Source organism: Callithrix jacchus, chromosome 12 (genome assembly GCF_049354715.1).
Source record: "Callithrix jacchus isolate 240 chromosome 12, calJac240_pri, whole genome shotgun sequence".
Taxonomy (NCBI): domain Eukaryota; kingdom Metazoa; phylum Chordata; class Mammalia; order Primates; family Cebidae; genus Callithrix; species Callithrix jacchus.
This window is the reverse complement of record NC_133513.1, coordinates 13,352,243-13,367,033: the sequence shown is the minus strand read 5'-3', so window position 1 is coordinate 13,367,033 and position 14,791 is coordinate 13,352,243. Positions and strand designations below refer to the sequence as shown.

Genomic DNA, 14,791 nt, shown 5'->3' with positions numbered 1-14,791 from the left:
ACTTCTGGCAAGATGCAGTAGTTCATGCCTGTACTTCCAGCACTTTGGGGGCTGAGGCAGATGGATCACCTGAGGTCAGGAGTTCAAGACTAGCCTGGCCAATATGGTGAAACCCCATCTCTACTAAAAATACAAAAATTAGCCAGGTGTGGTGGTGGGCACCTGTAATCCCAGTTACTCAAGGAGGCTGAGGCAGGAGAATTGCTTGAACTTGGGAGGTGGAAGTTGCAGCAAGCCAAAATCACGCCACTGCACTCCAGACTGAGAAACAAGAGCAAGACTCCATCTCAAAAAAAAAAAAAGAAAAGAAATGCTACTTCCTTTCCCTCTGTCCCTTGTCCCGCAGTGACCCCATAATTGCCAGCCATTTTTTAATCCACCAAAGTCTAGTGGTCCTGCTAACCATCCCTTGTATCTCATGACTCCTCTAATGCAGCCAAGCTCACGCACGCCTCCAGAAATCTCCACGCTCATCGACACCTCCATTCTTCCCCAAGGCTGGTTCACCCACTTAAATTTAACTTCCTCTTCTCCTTCTCTCCAACTGTTCAGATTCTAGCTGGTCAATTCCCACTTCACATTGTCTTCTGTTAACATGATCGCCACCATTTACTGAGAGCACCAGACTCTGTGAAGGGTTTTCACGTTATTTCATCGAATCTTCTTAATTAGCCTTTGATATGGTTTGGCTGTGTTGTCACCCAAATCTCATCTGGAATTGTGATCCGAATTGTAATCCCCACTTGTGGTGGGAGGAATCACCAGGTGTGAGGTAATTAGACCATGGGGGCGGTTTCCCCCATGCTGTTCTCATGATACTGAGTGAGTTCTCACGATACTGAGTGAGTTCTCACGAGATCTGGTTGTTTGATAAGTGTCTGCTGTTTTCCTCTTCTCTCTCTTTCCTGCCACCTTGTGAAGAAGGTACTCGCTTCTACTTCGCCTTCCGCCATGACCTAAGTTTCCAGAGGCCTCCCCAGCCAGGTGGAACTGTGAGTCAATTAAATCTCTTTTCTTTATAAATTGCCCAGTCTCATATAGTATCTTTATAGCAGGGTGAAACGGAGTAATACAGCCTTTGAGGCAGATCCTATCATTATCCCGGTTTTATGGGTGAGAAAACTGAAATTCAGAGAGGTTAAGTAACCAGCCCAAGGTCACACAACTATTATGAAATGGTAAAGCCAGGATTCAAATGCAGGCAGAGCTCTTGCTCTGAAACACTACACTAATATGCCCCTATATTGACCAAGAAATCCTTCTTGATCATTTAAAGGAAGCCTTTGGACAGGTGTGGTAGTTCACACCTGTAATCCAAGCACTTTGGAGGCCAAGGCGGGCGAATCACCAGAGGTCAAGAGTTCAAGACCAGCCTGACCAATGTGGTGAAACCCCGTCTTAAAAAAAAAAAAAAAAAAAAAAAAAAACTATTTAAAAAAAAAAGAAAGCCTTTATCTGTAAAGCTACAAGTCTTCAAAACAGAAAGGCTCTTCCTGCTGCATTTTCGTGAATGTCTTCAACTTCCACTCTAGTTTGACCCCGAAGGCACTCTGAAGTGGTAAGTTGTAGTCCTCAAGCTTACAAGGGGTGTGTTTGTAATAGAAAAGGAAATTAATGAGCCAGAAAACAGAATCAGTCCTAAGAAATACGGAGACGTGTCTAGCTGAATTAAGCATCTATATCAATGTCAGCTTCAACTAATCCTCGGAAATCAGGAAGGCAGCAGAATTAAGTCAACCTGTGCTGGTTTCAAATCACTTATCAATGGAGGGACATTGAGCTAATTGCTTAATCTCTCTAAGCCTCAGTTTTCTCATCTGTAAAATGGAGCAATAAGTGGCTCTATTGTGCCTCATCTCATAGGATGTTTTGTAAGGAGCAGAGGATGCATGTAAATCATGCACAGAGTAGGCACATAGGAAGTGCTCTATGCGTGTTATTTCTTACAATCATTTTCTTTCTTTTTATATTTTTTTAGACACAGAGTCTCACTTTGTTGCCCAGGCTGGAGTGCAGTGGTACAGTCAGAGCTCACTGCAGCCTCAAACTATGAGGTTCAAGCAATTCTCCCACCTCAGCCCTGCCGGGTAGCTAGGACTACAGGTGTACATCATCTCACCCAGCTAATTTTTTAAAAACAATTTTGTAGAGATGGGGTCTTGCTGTGTTGCCCAGGCTGGTCTTGAACTCCTGGACTCAAGCCATTCTTCTGCCTCAGCCACCTGAGTAGGTAGCATCATAGGCATGGGCCTCTATGCCTAGCTATCTTTTTAATTCTTATTTTTTTAGAGTCAGGGTCCCATTTACTTTCTGTCTCTATACAGTAGTTAGCATTTTTAAAATAATTTCATGTCAGTGACCTCATATAGTATGTACTCTTTTCTTCCTTTCTCACCTCTTTCACTCAGCATAATGATTTTGAGATCCATCTATGTAGTGTATCTTTAGTCCGTTCCTTTTTACTGCTGAGAAGCATTCTATTGTATGGTTATACCACATTTGGGTTGTTTTCATTTTGGGGCTATTCCTGAAAAGGCTGCTATGAACATTGTGTACAAATATTTGGAGAGACCCATGCTATCATTTCTCCTGGGTAAATACCCAGCAGTTCAGCATCTGGGTCTTATGAATGGTGTATTTTTAAATTTTTAAGATATTGCCAAGCCATTTCCCCATTGATGTGACATTCCCACCAGAAGGGCTTGAGAGTGCCAGTTGCTCTACATCCTCTATAGCACTTAGTATGATTAGACCTTTTAATTTTAGCCTTTCTAGTGACTGCATAGTGACATCTCAGTGAGGTTTCCATTTGTTTTTCCTAATGATTAATGGTGATTCCATGTATGTATTTCCTTCTCCTCTTTCTTATTAAGGCTCAGCTCTTTGGGAAACTTTCAGGAGCCCCAGGTTTAGGCTAAGCCCCTCCTCTTTCCTCCATTAGCTGCCCCGCCCCCAGCCCCCTACTTACACACCCTTATTAAATCAAGTTTACCTTTTTATGTGTCTGTTGCCATCGTTGTAAAGCCAATAATATAATAAGTAACATTTACTAAACATGTGTCACATACTGGCCTCTGCACTGAATGATTTCCAATCTGCGTCTCCAGGAATTCTCAGCTATCCTAAGTAGACACAGTTACTGTTGCTGTTGTATAGATGCACAAACCAAAGCTCAGGAGGTGAAATCGCCAAGCATTGTGGCTTATGCCTATATGTCAGCACTCTGGGAGCCAAGACAGAAGGATTACTTAAGGCTGGGAGTTCATGACCCGCCTGGGCAACATACCAAGACCCCATCTCTACAAAAAAAGTTTAAAAATTAGCCAGGTGTGGTGATGTGCACCTGTAGTTCCAGTTACTTGGGAGGCTGAGGTGGGAGGCTTACTTGGTCCCAGGAGGTTGAGGCTGCCAGAGCTATAGTTGTGCCACTGCACTCCAGCCTGGTCAATGGAGCAAGACCCCATCTCAAAAACTGATTTAGAAACTTCTTCGGATTTATATTATTCCTCATGGTTACCATTGAGAACAGATACAAATAGAAAAAGATTGAGGCAGCAGCAGAAAAAAGGTGAAATAATTCATTTGAAGTCCAGAGCCAGCACATGGCAGAGCCAGGCCTCAAAATAAAGGCTCTCTGACTCAAAAGCCCACACTTAGAACCAATACCCTAGAAATCATCTGCTCTTCAGTGACAGGGCCATCACTTATACTATGAGGCCAGTTCCTCTCACCCAGGCTGGCAGGCATTTCTTAATAAATGTCGTCCGCTAAGCCGAGCTGAGCCTTCATACTGTTACCATCAATACCATTTAGTGACACGTATTCGTCACCATGCTTTTCTGGCATTATTCTATTTAATTCTCAGGGGACTAAAGGAATCATTATACCCATTTTACAGGTAAAGACACTGAGGCTTAGGGAAGTTAGGCCAATTGTCCAAAATCACAGTGCTAGGAAGCAGCAGAGGGACCACAGTAGGACAGGGGATTTCTTAAGGGTGGAGTCAGGACCCCTCTAGGTCTGTTCCTCTAAAACGAGGACTGCATAGGAAGTGCTCACAACAAAGGAATGGGGAAGAAATGAATGGATTGTATCTAAGCATGTTTTGGGGAACTTGTGAGTGAAGTTCTAAAAGGTGACACTAAAAGAGAACCTTTACCTGTGCTGGCTTCCAACCAGCCCCCAAGCCCATTCACATGAGTGAAACAGGCAGTCCTAGGATCCATTAAGCCCAAGGGAAAGAAGCATTGGTAGAGACAGGGTTTCGCCACATTGCCTGAAACTGATCTCAAACTCCTGGGCTCAGATCCTCCCCGCTTCGGCCTCCCAAAGTGCTGGGATTACAGGTGAGATTACAGGCGTCCGGCCTGTGGTGTTTTTTTTTTTTTTTTTTTTTTGAAACAGGGTCTCAGGTCTTGCTGTGTTGTCCAGGCTGGAGTCCAGTGGTGCAACCTCAGCTTACTGCAACCTCTGCCTCCTGGGTTCAAGTGATCCTCCTGCATTAGCCTCCCAAGTAGCTGGGACTATAGATGCACGCCACTGTGCCTGGCTAATTTTTGTATTTTTGGTAGAGATCCATTAAGTCCAGGGGAAAGAAAAACAAAGCTGGTACCTCAACCCTTTGGAATTTCCACCTCTGTGCCTAGGGCAGACATCCCACCTGAAATGGGCTTCTGTACTCTATTCCCCTTTCGAAACCTTGTTTAGCTTTCAGGCCGAATGCAAACACCCATCTTTGCTGTTGGCCTGTGGTTCCCCGGTCAGAACCAGTTTCTTCCCTCATTTCACAAGTTTTTTGTTTGTTTGTTTGTTTGTTTTGAGACAGATTCTCACTCAGTCATCCAGGCTGGAGTGCAGTGGTACAATCTCTGCAATCTCCACCTCCTAGATGCAAGGGATTATCGTGCCTCAGTCTCCCAAGTAGCTGGAATCACAGGCGTGTACCACCACATCTGGCTAACTTTTGGTATTTTTAGTAAAGACAAGTTTTCACCATGTTGGCCAGGCTGGTCTCAAACTCCTGACCTCAGACAATCCGCCCGCATCGGCCTCCCATAGTGCTAGGATTACAGGCATAACCCACCATGCCCAGCCCACACTTGTACTTTTCATTTAGCAGGATTTTTTTTCTTTTTATTTTGAGATGGGGCCTCACTGTCACCCACATTGGAGTACAGCAGTGCCATCTTGGCTCATCACAGCTTCTGCCCCCCAGGCTCAAGCGATTCTCCCACCTCAGCCTCCCAAGTAGCTAGAATCCCAGGCATACCACCATATCAGGCTATTTTTTTTGTATTTTTGGTAGAGACAGGGTTTAGCCACATTGCCCAGGCTGGTCTCAAACTCCTGGGCTCAAGCAATCCTCCACGGCTTAGCCTCTCAAAGTGCTGGGATTACAGGTGAGAGGCACTGCGCCCGGCCTGTGGTGGTGGTTTTGAGACAGGGTCTCAGGTCTTGCTGTATCATCCAGGCTGGAGTCCAGTGATGCAATCTTGCCTCACTGCAACCTCCGCCACCCGGGTTCAAGTGATTCTCCTGCCTCAGCCTCTCAAGTAGCTGGGAGTACAGATGCACACCATTACACCTGGCTAATTTTTGTATTTTTAGTAGAGGTGAGGTTTCACCATGTTGCTCGAGCTGATCTTGAACTCCTAACCTCAAGGGATCCACCTGCCTCAGCCTCCCAAAGTGCTGGAATTACAGGTGTGAGCAACTACACCCGGCCCTATGGTGTTCTTTATAGCTGTGTCTCCCACTCCCCAAATCTGTAAACCTCTTCAGAGTGAAGCCTGAGATACTGTTTTATTCCATCTCTATCTCTACAGCATCCAGCACTGAACCAGGAATAACAGAGAGTGTGTAGGAACATCTAGAGGCAGCGCGGGCTTAGCACCTTCTAGCTTTATGCCTTTCAGCAAGTTTTTCCACCTCCTGAAGCCTCAGCTTCCCTATGTTTAAAATGGGAATAATAATTCTCCCTATGTCACAGGGCTGTTACGAGAATGTAATAAGCTGAAGTTCATAGTCATTGAATGGATATTATTACTAAGATGTGTTTAATAACTAATCAGTCCAAGAAGAGGCATGATTAATTTTTTATCTTCAATTAACATGAGAAGGAAACTAACAAAAATAAGACAGTTATGAACAAAGTTATGAGCAAACATTACCCAACTGTGCAAATAATTGGGCTTGTTCAAAGGACATTCTAGATAGTATCATATTCATAATATTTATATCTCTGCTATGACAGTTTTGCAATAATTTACATAGTTGCCTATCCAGAGACAATGCAGAATCTATCCCTTTCCTAATTTTTTTTTTTTTTCTGAGACGGAGTCTTTCTCTGTAGCCAGGCTGGAGTGCAGTGGCACCATCTCAACTCATTGCAGTCTCCGCCTCCTGGGTTCAAGCGATTCCTCTGCCTCAGCCTCCTGAGTAGTTGGGACTACAGGTGCGCACCACCATGCCCGGCTAATTTTTTGTATTTTAGTAGAGACAGGGTTGCACCAGGTTGGCCAGGATGGTCTCGATCTCCTGACCTTGTGATCTGCCCGTCTCGCCTTAGCCTCCCAAAGTGCTGGGATTACAGGCATGAGCCTCTGTGCCCAGCCCCCTCTCCTAATTCTTAACCCAGAGCTTAATCTCTCAGAGGTCAGCCCATGGGGACCTTGCCACACCTTTCACACTCAAGAAAACTGCCACCACTTCTTCAAAATAAAATTGATTAGGAAGGAATCAGGGACTACATTAAACGCTGCTTGCATTGATCATCATTTGTCCCCTATGGCCTTATTCCCCATCTAGTAGAAAACATGACCTTTTAAAAATGAAAACCAGGCCAGGCACAGTAGCTCTTGCCTGTAGCCCCAGCACTTTGGGAGGCGGAGGCAGGCAGATTGCTTTTGAGCCCGGGAGTTCGAGCCCAGGAGTTCAAGACCAGCCTGGGAAACATGGCAAAACCCAATCTCTATAAAAAATTCAAAAATTAACAGGGCTACCAGATATGGTGGCTCACACCTGTAATCCAAGCATTTTGGGAGGCTGAGGTGGGTGGATCATTTAAGGCCAGGAGTTTGAGACCAGCCTGGCTAACATGGAGAAACCCCACCTATAAAAATATAAAAAATAGCCAGGCATGGTGGTGGGTGCCTGTAATCCCAGCTACTCAGGAGGCTGAGGCAGGAGAATTGCTTGGACCCAGGAGGCAGAGGTTGCAGCAAGCCGAGATCACGCCTCTGCACTCCAGCTTGGGCAACAGAGTGAGATTCCATCTAAAAAAAAAAAAATTAATGGAGTGTGGTGGCATTTATGCCTGTAATTCCAGCTACCCAGGGGGCTGAGGCAGGAGAAGCCCTTGAGCCCAGGAGATCAAAGCTGCAGTGAGCCGTGATCTCACTACTGCACTCCAGCCCGGGTGACAAGCAAGACCCTATCTCAAAAACAAACAAAAAAACATGAAAAACATGAGCTCATGTTATTCCCTCGCTTAAAATTTTCAGCAGTTTCTCCTGAAATGAGAATACATTTCAGACTTTTTATTTGCTTTAACCATGACCTAAAAGGCCCTACCTAGTCTGGCTCCCCTCTGATTCGCCTGCCCTTCACCCTGACTCTCTGGATGACAGGCACCCTGGCCTTTTGTCTCTTCGTCTAGCACACCAAGGCCTTTACATTTACTGCCTGGATTCCTGCTATTTATACAGCAAAATGTCACCACCTTAGAGAAGCAATTCCTGAACACCAGATGAAAAATATCCTTCCCCTATAAATTCCTATGTAACACTTTTAACCTAAACCATCTTACTTGTGTATTATTATTACTTGACACCTTCACTCTCACCCCAGGTCTTGATTCTTCTTAAACAGGGCAGGACTTGGTCTTTCTGAAGTCTGTACCTGCAGCCTCTAGGACACTGCCTGACACTTCTAAGGTACTCAGTACCTATTTATGGAATGAATGGATGGGATCTGGGCAGCAGATGATGGTCATTTTTTGTGTTTTATTTTCATATTTCAGATGAATTCAAATTTTTTATAAAGTGCATGTATTACTTCTAGAATCAGAAAAAAAGAAATAATGCAAAACCAAAATAAAATAATAAAATGAGCAGATGTAATAAAATGGAAGAAAATCGTTCAAAACCTTCCCCAAGAATCTGTTACATAGCTTGCCAGCAATTCGCATGATTTCAGTCTCCACACTTTTTATGAAACCTGAAACGCTGGCCAGTTTAACGATCTGATTGTTAGTCAGTACACAACCTTGAGCTTTTAAATAATAGTCATCTCCCCTGGGCTTATAGAAAGATTGCAGTTTGAGCTTTCCACTTTATTCCAGTCTCCTACTCACGGAGCATTTATTTCCACCACTATGCCTTTGTCGATGCTTTTTTTTTTTTTTTTTTTTTTGAGATGAAGTCATGCTTTGTCACCCAGGCTGGAGTGCAGTGGTGCCATCTCGGCTCACTGCAACCTCTGCCTCCTGAGTTCAAACGATTCTCTCACCTCAAGCTACCATGTAGCTGGGATTACAGGTGCACACCACCAAGCCTGGCTAATTTTTGTATTTTTAGTACAGATGGGGTTTCACCATATTGGCCTGGCTGTTTCCCAAAGTGCTGGGATTATAGGCGTGAGCCACCACGCCTGGCCAGTTGATGCTATTACCTCTTGTGGCATTCCCCTCCCCCATTCCCATCTCCTCTACTTCCCCTGTCCAAAATTTGATCATCCTTTAAGACACATCCAAATCTATCAAGAAATGGCCACAACAGCAGAAAAGTATATTTCTGAAAATCTCTGTGCTTTTTCAAAAGGCACCTTGTCTGCATGTCTCCCTCAATTAATTACACTTGGTTGAAAGCAGTATTTTTATATATCTAACCACGCTGAAATGTCACTATACATTTTCCAACTGAGCAGGGAAAAACCTCCCTGCTAATGGAAAGATGCTGTTGAAAGTAGCTGGGAGCAATTACTTTGAATCTTTCTCAAAGGAGAAAATACTGGATGGTTTGTAAGGGTGCAGAAGCCTTTATTTCCCCATGCATTCCCATGAGGAAAGCAATATGTATACAGTCATTATCCAGAATTTACTAAGAAATAGAAGCAATGAAAAGCTGTAACTGGAGAGCTTGAAAGAACCTCTGCAAATACTGCTGGGGGCCATCCTCTTCTGTCCTCCTCCGACAACCATTCAGCCTTGATTGAGCACTTTCGGCACGTGAGGCCCTATGCTAAATGCATTATATACATATCTAATCTTCTAAGAGTCCCAAGTACATATTATGACAATTATCCCCATTTCACAGATGAGGAAACTGACACTCAGAGACGTTGAGCAATTTTCCCAGGGTCACAAATCTACCAAGTGACAGCTGAGTGGGACTGGTTTGAACTCATTCAGCCTAACTTGAAAACACTCCTTCTGTGTTTCTCCGCTATAGTACATTATATATCTTTTATCTAAAAACTATAGTTAAAATTAAAAATAGCAGTCAACACAACCTTAACTAAAAAAGACCAGTTCCGCAATCTCCCTCCCCTCTTCAATGCTGTTTAATTTACACCTACTCAGTGTTTAACATAAAATATTTTAAAATGTGTGGAAGTTAAACAGAGCTTGCCTTCTTTTTAAGGGGACTCTTTCTCCAGCATTTCATGCATTACAACATTGGCTTGGCAATTGTCATGCCATAGAAACAAAAATACTAATTTTCACACTTCATTAATAAATAAATGGAGGGCCCAGGCTTTATGGAATGGATCCATAGATACCCTTGGAGTTGAAAGAGTGTTCCAAAAAGCTTTAATCAAACACCACCGGGTTGCAAATAAGAGTCTAGAAAATAGGCTGGGGTGATAGCTCACGCCTGTAATCTCAGCCTTTGGGATCACTTGAGGCCAGGAGTTCGAGACTAGCCTGGCGAACATGAAACTCCATCTCTACTAAAAATACAAAACTTAGCCGGTCTTGGTGGCATGTGCCTATTATCCCAGGTACTTGGGAGGCTGAGGAGGGAGAATCGCTTGCCCATGGGAGGCAGGGGTTGGCAGTGAACTGAGATTGCACCACTGCACTCCAACCTCGGGTGCAGAGCAAGACCCTGTCCCCACCCCCCATCCCCCGACAAAAAAAGAGTCTAGAAAACAAAACTTGCCAGATTCAAGTATCAAAACTTAGACTCTGAATCTGTGTTTTAAGAATTTCAAGTTTTGCCAGGCACGGTGGCTCATGCCTGTAATCCCAGCACTTTGGGAGGCCGAGGTGGGCAGATCACCTGAGGTCTGGAGCTCAAGACCAGCCTGGCCAGCATGGTGAAAACCCCTCTCTATTAAAACTACAAAAATTAGCTGGCCGTGGTGGCAGGTGCCTGTATTCCCAGCTATTCGGGAGGCTGAGATAGGAAAATTGCTTGAATCCAGAAGACAGAGGTTGCTGTTCCTCTTTCCTTTGACTAGGAAGCAAGACTCAGTCTTCGATGGTTTGAAACAGAGGGTGAGAAGGCTTTCTACCAGACTTTTAATAGTGTGCAGCCCATACGACTTAGAAGTACAAAAATTTCAGGAATGAAACTGCTATAAATTGGGCGCTTGTTGCAAATTTTCTTCATGTTTCCATTTTTTTCTTATAAAATGGTAAGAATATAAAAAGCTATGGCCAGGCGAGGTGGCTCATGCCTGTAATCACAGCACTTTGGGAGACTGAGGCAGGCGGATTACCTGAGTTCAGGAGTTCAAGACCAGCCTGGTCAACATGAGTTCAGGAGTTCAAGACCAGCCTGGCCAACATGGTGAAATCCCGTCTCTACTAAAAATACAAAAATTAGCTGGGTGTGGTGGCGGGCACCTGTAATCCCAGCTACTCGTGAGGCTAAGGTGGGAAAATTGCTTGAATCCGGGAGACAAAGGTTGCAGTGAGCAGAGATCATAGCACTGCACTCCAGCCTGGGCAATAGAGCTAGACTCTGTCTCAAAACAAAACAGAAAAGCTATAAGAACATTATTAGGGAACTGACCAATATTGCAGGTTCAGTCCAGAGTGTTGCTTTACATAATTCCCTGCAAATAAAAGCAGGTTCTTTCTATAAATGTGGTGCACTAACAGAATGCAAGCAAACAATATATATCGAGCACTTGAGTTCCACATGCATCATCTCATTTAGTATTCACAATAAAGCCATAAGGTAGGTACTATTATCATCTCTATTTTCAGAAAATGAAGGCAGCGTGAGGCTTAGCAATACTCCTAAAGTCGCATAGCCAGCAAGGCACAGAGTGAACATTCAAAGCAGCACTCCTGTGAACAGCTTCTATTCTGCATGGACCCAGCATTTTTTCAAGGCCTCTGTAAGCTTCAGAGACCTACAGGGCTGCCACATATATATAAAATCACTGAGTATGGTCTGCAACTATCTCAATAGACTTAAGAAGTTTTCTGAAACCATGAAAGCAACAAACCTTCATGTTAAAAGGAGGCTCTGGGGTCCAACAGACCCGAGATTGATCCTGGTTCTGCCACGTAAATGTCAGATCACCTAACAAGCCCAGTTTTTTGTTTTTGTTTTTTAAATCTATGCAAGGGGAGTCTTAGGACTGCAAGAGGAGGTCTTTTCTTTCTTTTCTTTTCTTTTCCTTCCTTCCTTCCTTCCTTCCTTCCTTCCTTCCTTCCTTCCTTCCTTCCTTCCTTCCTTCCTTCCTTCCTTCCTTCCTTCCTTTCTTCTTTCTTTCATCTTTCTTTTTTGAAACAGAGTTTTGCTCTTGTCCAGGCTGGAGTGCAATGGCGAGATCTTGGCTCACCGCATCCTCCGCCTCCTGGGTTCAAGGGATTCTGCAGGAGGTCATTTCTAAATGAAATGATGCATTTAAAGTTTTTGGTACAGGCCGGGCACAGTGGCTCATGCTTGTAATCCCAGCACTTTGGGAGGCCAAGGCAGGTGAATCACCTGAGGTCAGGTGTTCGAGATCAGACTGGCCAACATAAAGAAACCCCATCTCTACTAAAAATACAAAAATTAGCTGGGCATGGTGGCATATGCCTGTAATTCCAGCTACTCTTGAGGTCGAGGCAGGAGAATTGCTTGAACCTGGGAAGCGAAGGTTGCAGTGAGCAAAGATCACACCATTGCACTCCAGCCTGGGCAACAAGAGTAAAACTCTGTCTCAAACATAAATAAATAAATAAAGTTCTCAGTTCATGGTAATCAAGAAAAAAAGGCAGCCACCGTTGAGATTATTTTGAGCTTATAAGAAACAGAGACCCTCATGGAGATACAGAGTAGAATGACGGTTACAAGAGGCTGGAGGGTATTGGGAGGTGGGGGCATAGAGGTAGTTAATGGGTGCAAGAATATAGGTAGATAGAATGAATAAGATCTAGTATCTGATAGCACAACAGGGTGACTATAGTCAACAATTTACTGTCATTTAAAAATAACTAAAAAAGGCCGGGTGCGGTGGCTCACACCTGTAATCCCGGCACTTTGGGAGGCCGAGGCAGGCAGATCACCTAAGGTCAGAAGTTCAAGACCAGCCTGGTCACCATGGTGAAACCCCATCTCTACTAAAAATACAGAAGTTAGCCAGGTGTGGTGGTGGGCGCCTGTAATCCCAGCTGCTCTGGAGGCTGAGGAAGGAGAATCACTTGAACCCGGGAGACGGAGGTTGCGGTGAGCTGAGATTGTGCCACTGCACTCCAGCCTGGGCAACAAGAGTGAAACTCCGTCTCAAAATACAAACAAACAAAAAACTAAGAGTATAAGTAGTGACACAGCTGGGCTTTAAAAAAAAAAAAGAGTATAACTGGATTGTTTGTAACACAAAGAAAGGATAAATGCTTGGGGTGATGGATACCCCATTTACCCTGATGTAATTAATACACATTGTATGTCTGCATCAAAATACACATTGTATGCCTGCATCATAAATATAGACACTTTCTATGTCCGCTTAAAAATTAAATAAAGAAATGGAGACCCTCAGCCCTGATGCCCTGACATTATCCCAACGCACCAAGTTAATGTGTCTTGAAAGGATGAAGCAGAAAGAAGGTACAAGATTTAAAAAAAGGAGGAAACATAAAGGAAAGAGGTTGGCAGCGCCATGGCATCATCCTAGCTGATGAACCACTAAGACATTCAATTGTGATTTCAACTTCAACCTGTCAAAATCAGAACACAGTTGAGCCCTTCTAGGAAGATTTTCTGAATTGATAATTACAGGTATAGACAAAGAGAGCATGCACACACAATTTCTTCTAGGTGAGGACAGGAGAAGATAACATTCAACAATACTTTGGCCCTACATAGTTCAGGGATCCGTGCCGGAGTAGAGCGCACAGCAGTGACCCAGAGCCGAGGCAGGAAGCTGCAGGGTCCCTGAGAAGGACGAGAGGGCCTTTCCTTCCCAGCCTGGTGGGCTAGCCAAGTGAGAGCAGAGCCCCCGGGTTTGCAGGGATCTCCGGTAACCCTGGAGCCCCTGACGCTGCCTCTATTCTTTGAGGGAAGGAGTTTGAACTATTGTATCCCATTAATGAAAAATAAAAATTCCTCGTTTATTTAGAAATGTTGGCATCTACACACCTCAGAGAGAACCAGTAAATAAATACGGCCGGTCAATTTTGAAATTGCCTTCCAGGGTTGTACCCAAGCAGACTTTAGTCGAGAGAGAAAGGAGAACCGTGTGTTCATGGTTAATCTTCTGACCCTCTTACCGCCCCAAGTCTCCCACCCCGACCCAGGGAAGGTCGGGGAGGACAAGATGAGAATTTTAGGTGCACCCCGAAACCTCGCGCGGGGGGAGAAAGCAAGCGGAAACCCAGCGGACACTCCCCCCTTCCAGGGACGTGGGTGCTTTCCCGGACGGTCCTGCGTCTCCAGCGCCCTGGCGCAGCCCAGGCGGAGAAAGCATCCTCCTCCCTGGGCTGCGGGAAAGACCCGACTTTCCAGGACCAGCTGTGAGCTGACGCATCCCGGACTCTCAAGTCCAGCTCCTGCCTTAGCTGCCTGGCTATCTCCGGAGCCTCCCGGTGAGGCTCAGCCCAGAGGGTTCCCCCTTTTGTTCACAGGGAGAGCGCGTCGCTGCGCAGAGCTGCGCATCCCCCCTGCGCTGCCAGTCCCGCTGCGGGGGCGCTTCCCTGGGTCCGCTGCTGGCGTTCCTCGCACTCCAGTGACCACCCGCTCTGGCGTGCTGATCCCCCGCTGCCCCCCACCCCCCGCCCCAGTACTCACTTCTCCCCAGTCCCTCCGCTTTCCATGCCGTCTCCTCCACCGCCCCATAGCGCCTCAGAGGCTTCTCGGCTTCCAGATGTGTAGACAAAGATTGTTTTAACTCCATCGCTGATCCCCGCGGCCAGGTCGACGGGTCTCCCTTTACTCCATCCCCGTTGCGGGCTGCAGGGAGGGAGGCGGCTCCAGCCAGCAGCATTTTAAAGGGCCGGGTGCCAGTGACGCGGCTCCATCTCTTCCGTCGCCAGCGCCCGGGAGCGCCTACTGGTACCCAGGAGGAGGAGGGATGTAGGGCACATGCGCAGTGGAGCCTTGGGAGGGGAGGTTTGGGGGCTGGGTAGGGAGACAGAGTGGTAGGTGATAACTCTAAGAACAACAAACAGAACAACTAAAAACCAACCCAAAGGAAGTGAGAACAGGGCCCCTGCCCATTCCAGAGCCCCTGGTGATGCTTGGCACGGGGCTGGCACTGTGGGCGGCTTAAGAGCTGTCAGTGGGCTGCGGATTTTGAGTGCGATTGGTGAGCCCGTCTCTATCTGTGGGCGACGGATCCATCTTTCTGG

At 45.6% G+C, this 14,791-nt stretch overlaps 1 protein-coding gene across 1 annotated transcript in view; it reads right to left on the bottom strand.

Moving 5' to 3' along the window:
- BMERB1 (bMERB domain containing 1) overlaps positions 1-14,494 on the bottom strand; it is a 162,383-nt gene extending 147,889 nt beyond the window's left edge. The window contains exon 1 of the mRNA XM_002755898.6: positions 14,232-14,494. Coding sequence (XP_002755944.1) covers positions 14,232-14,427 — 196 coding nt within the window. The 5' untranslated portion in view covers positions 14,428-14,494. The remainder of the gene's footprint in view (positions 1-14,231) is intronic.
- Positions 14,495-14,791: the final 297 nt, after the last annotated feature.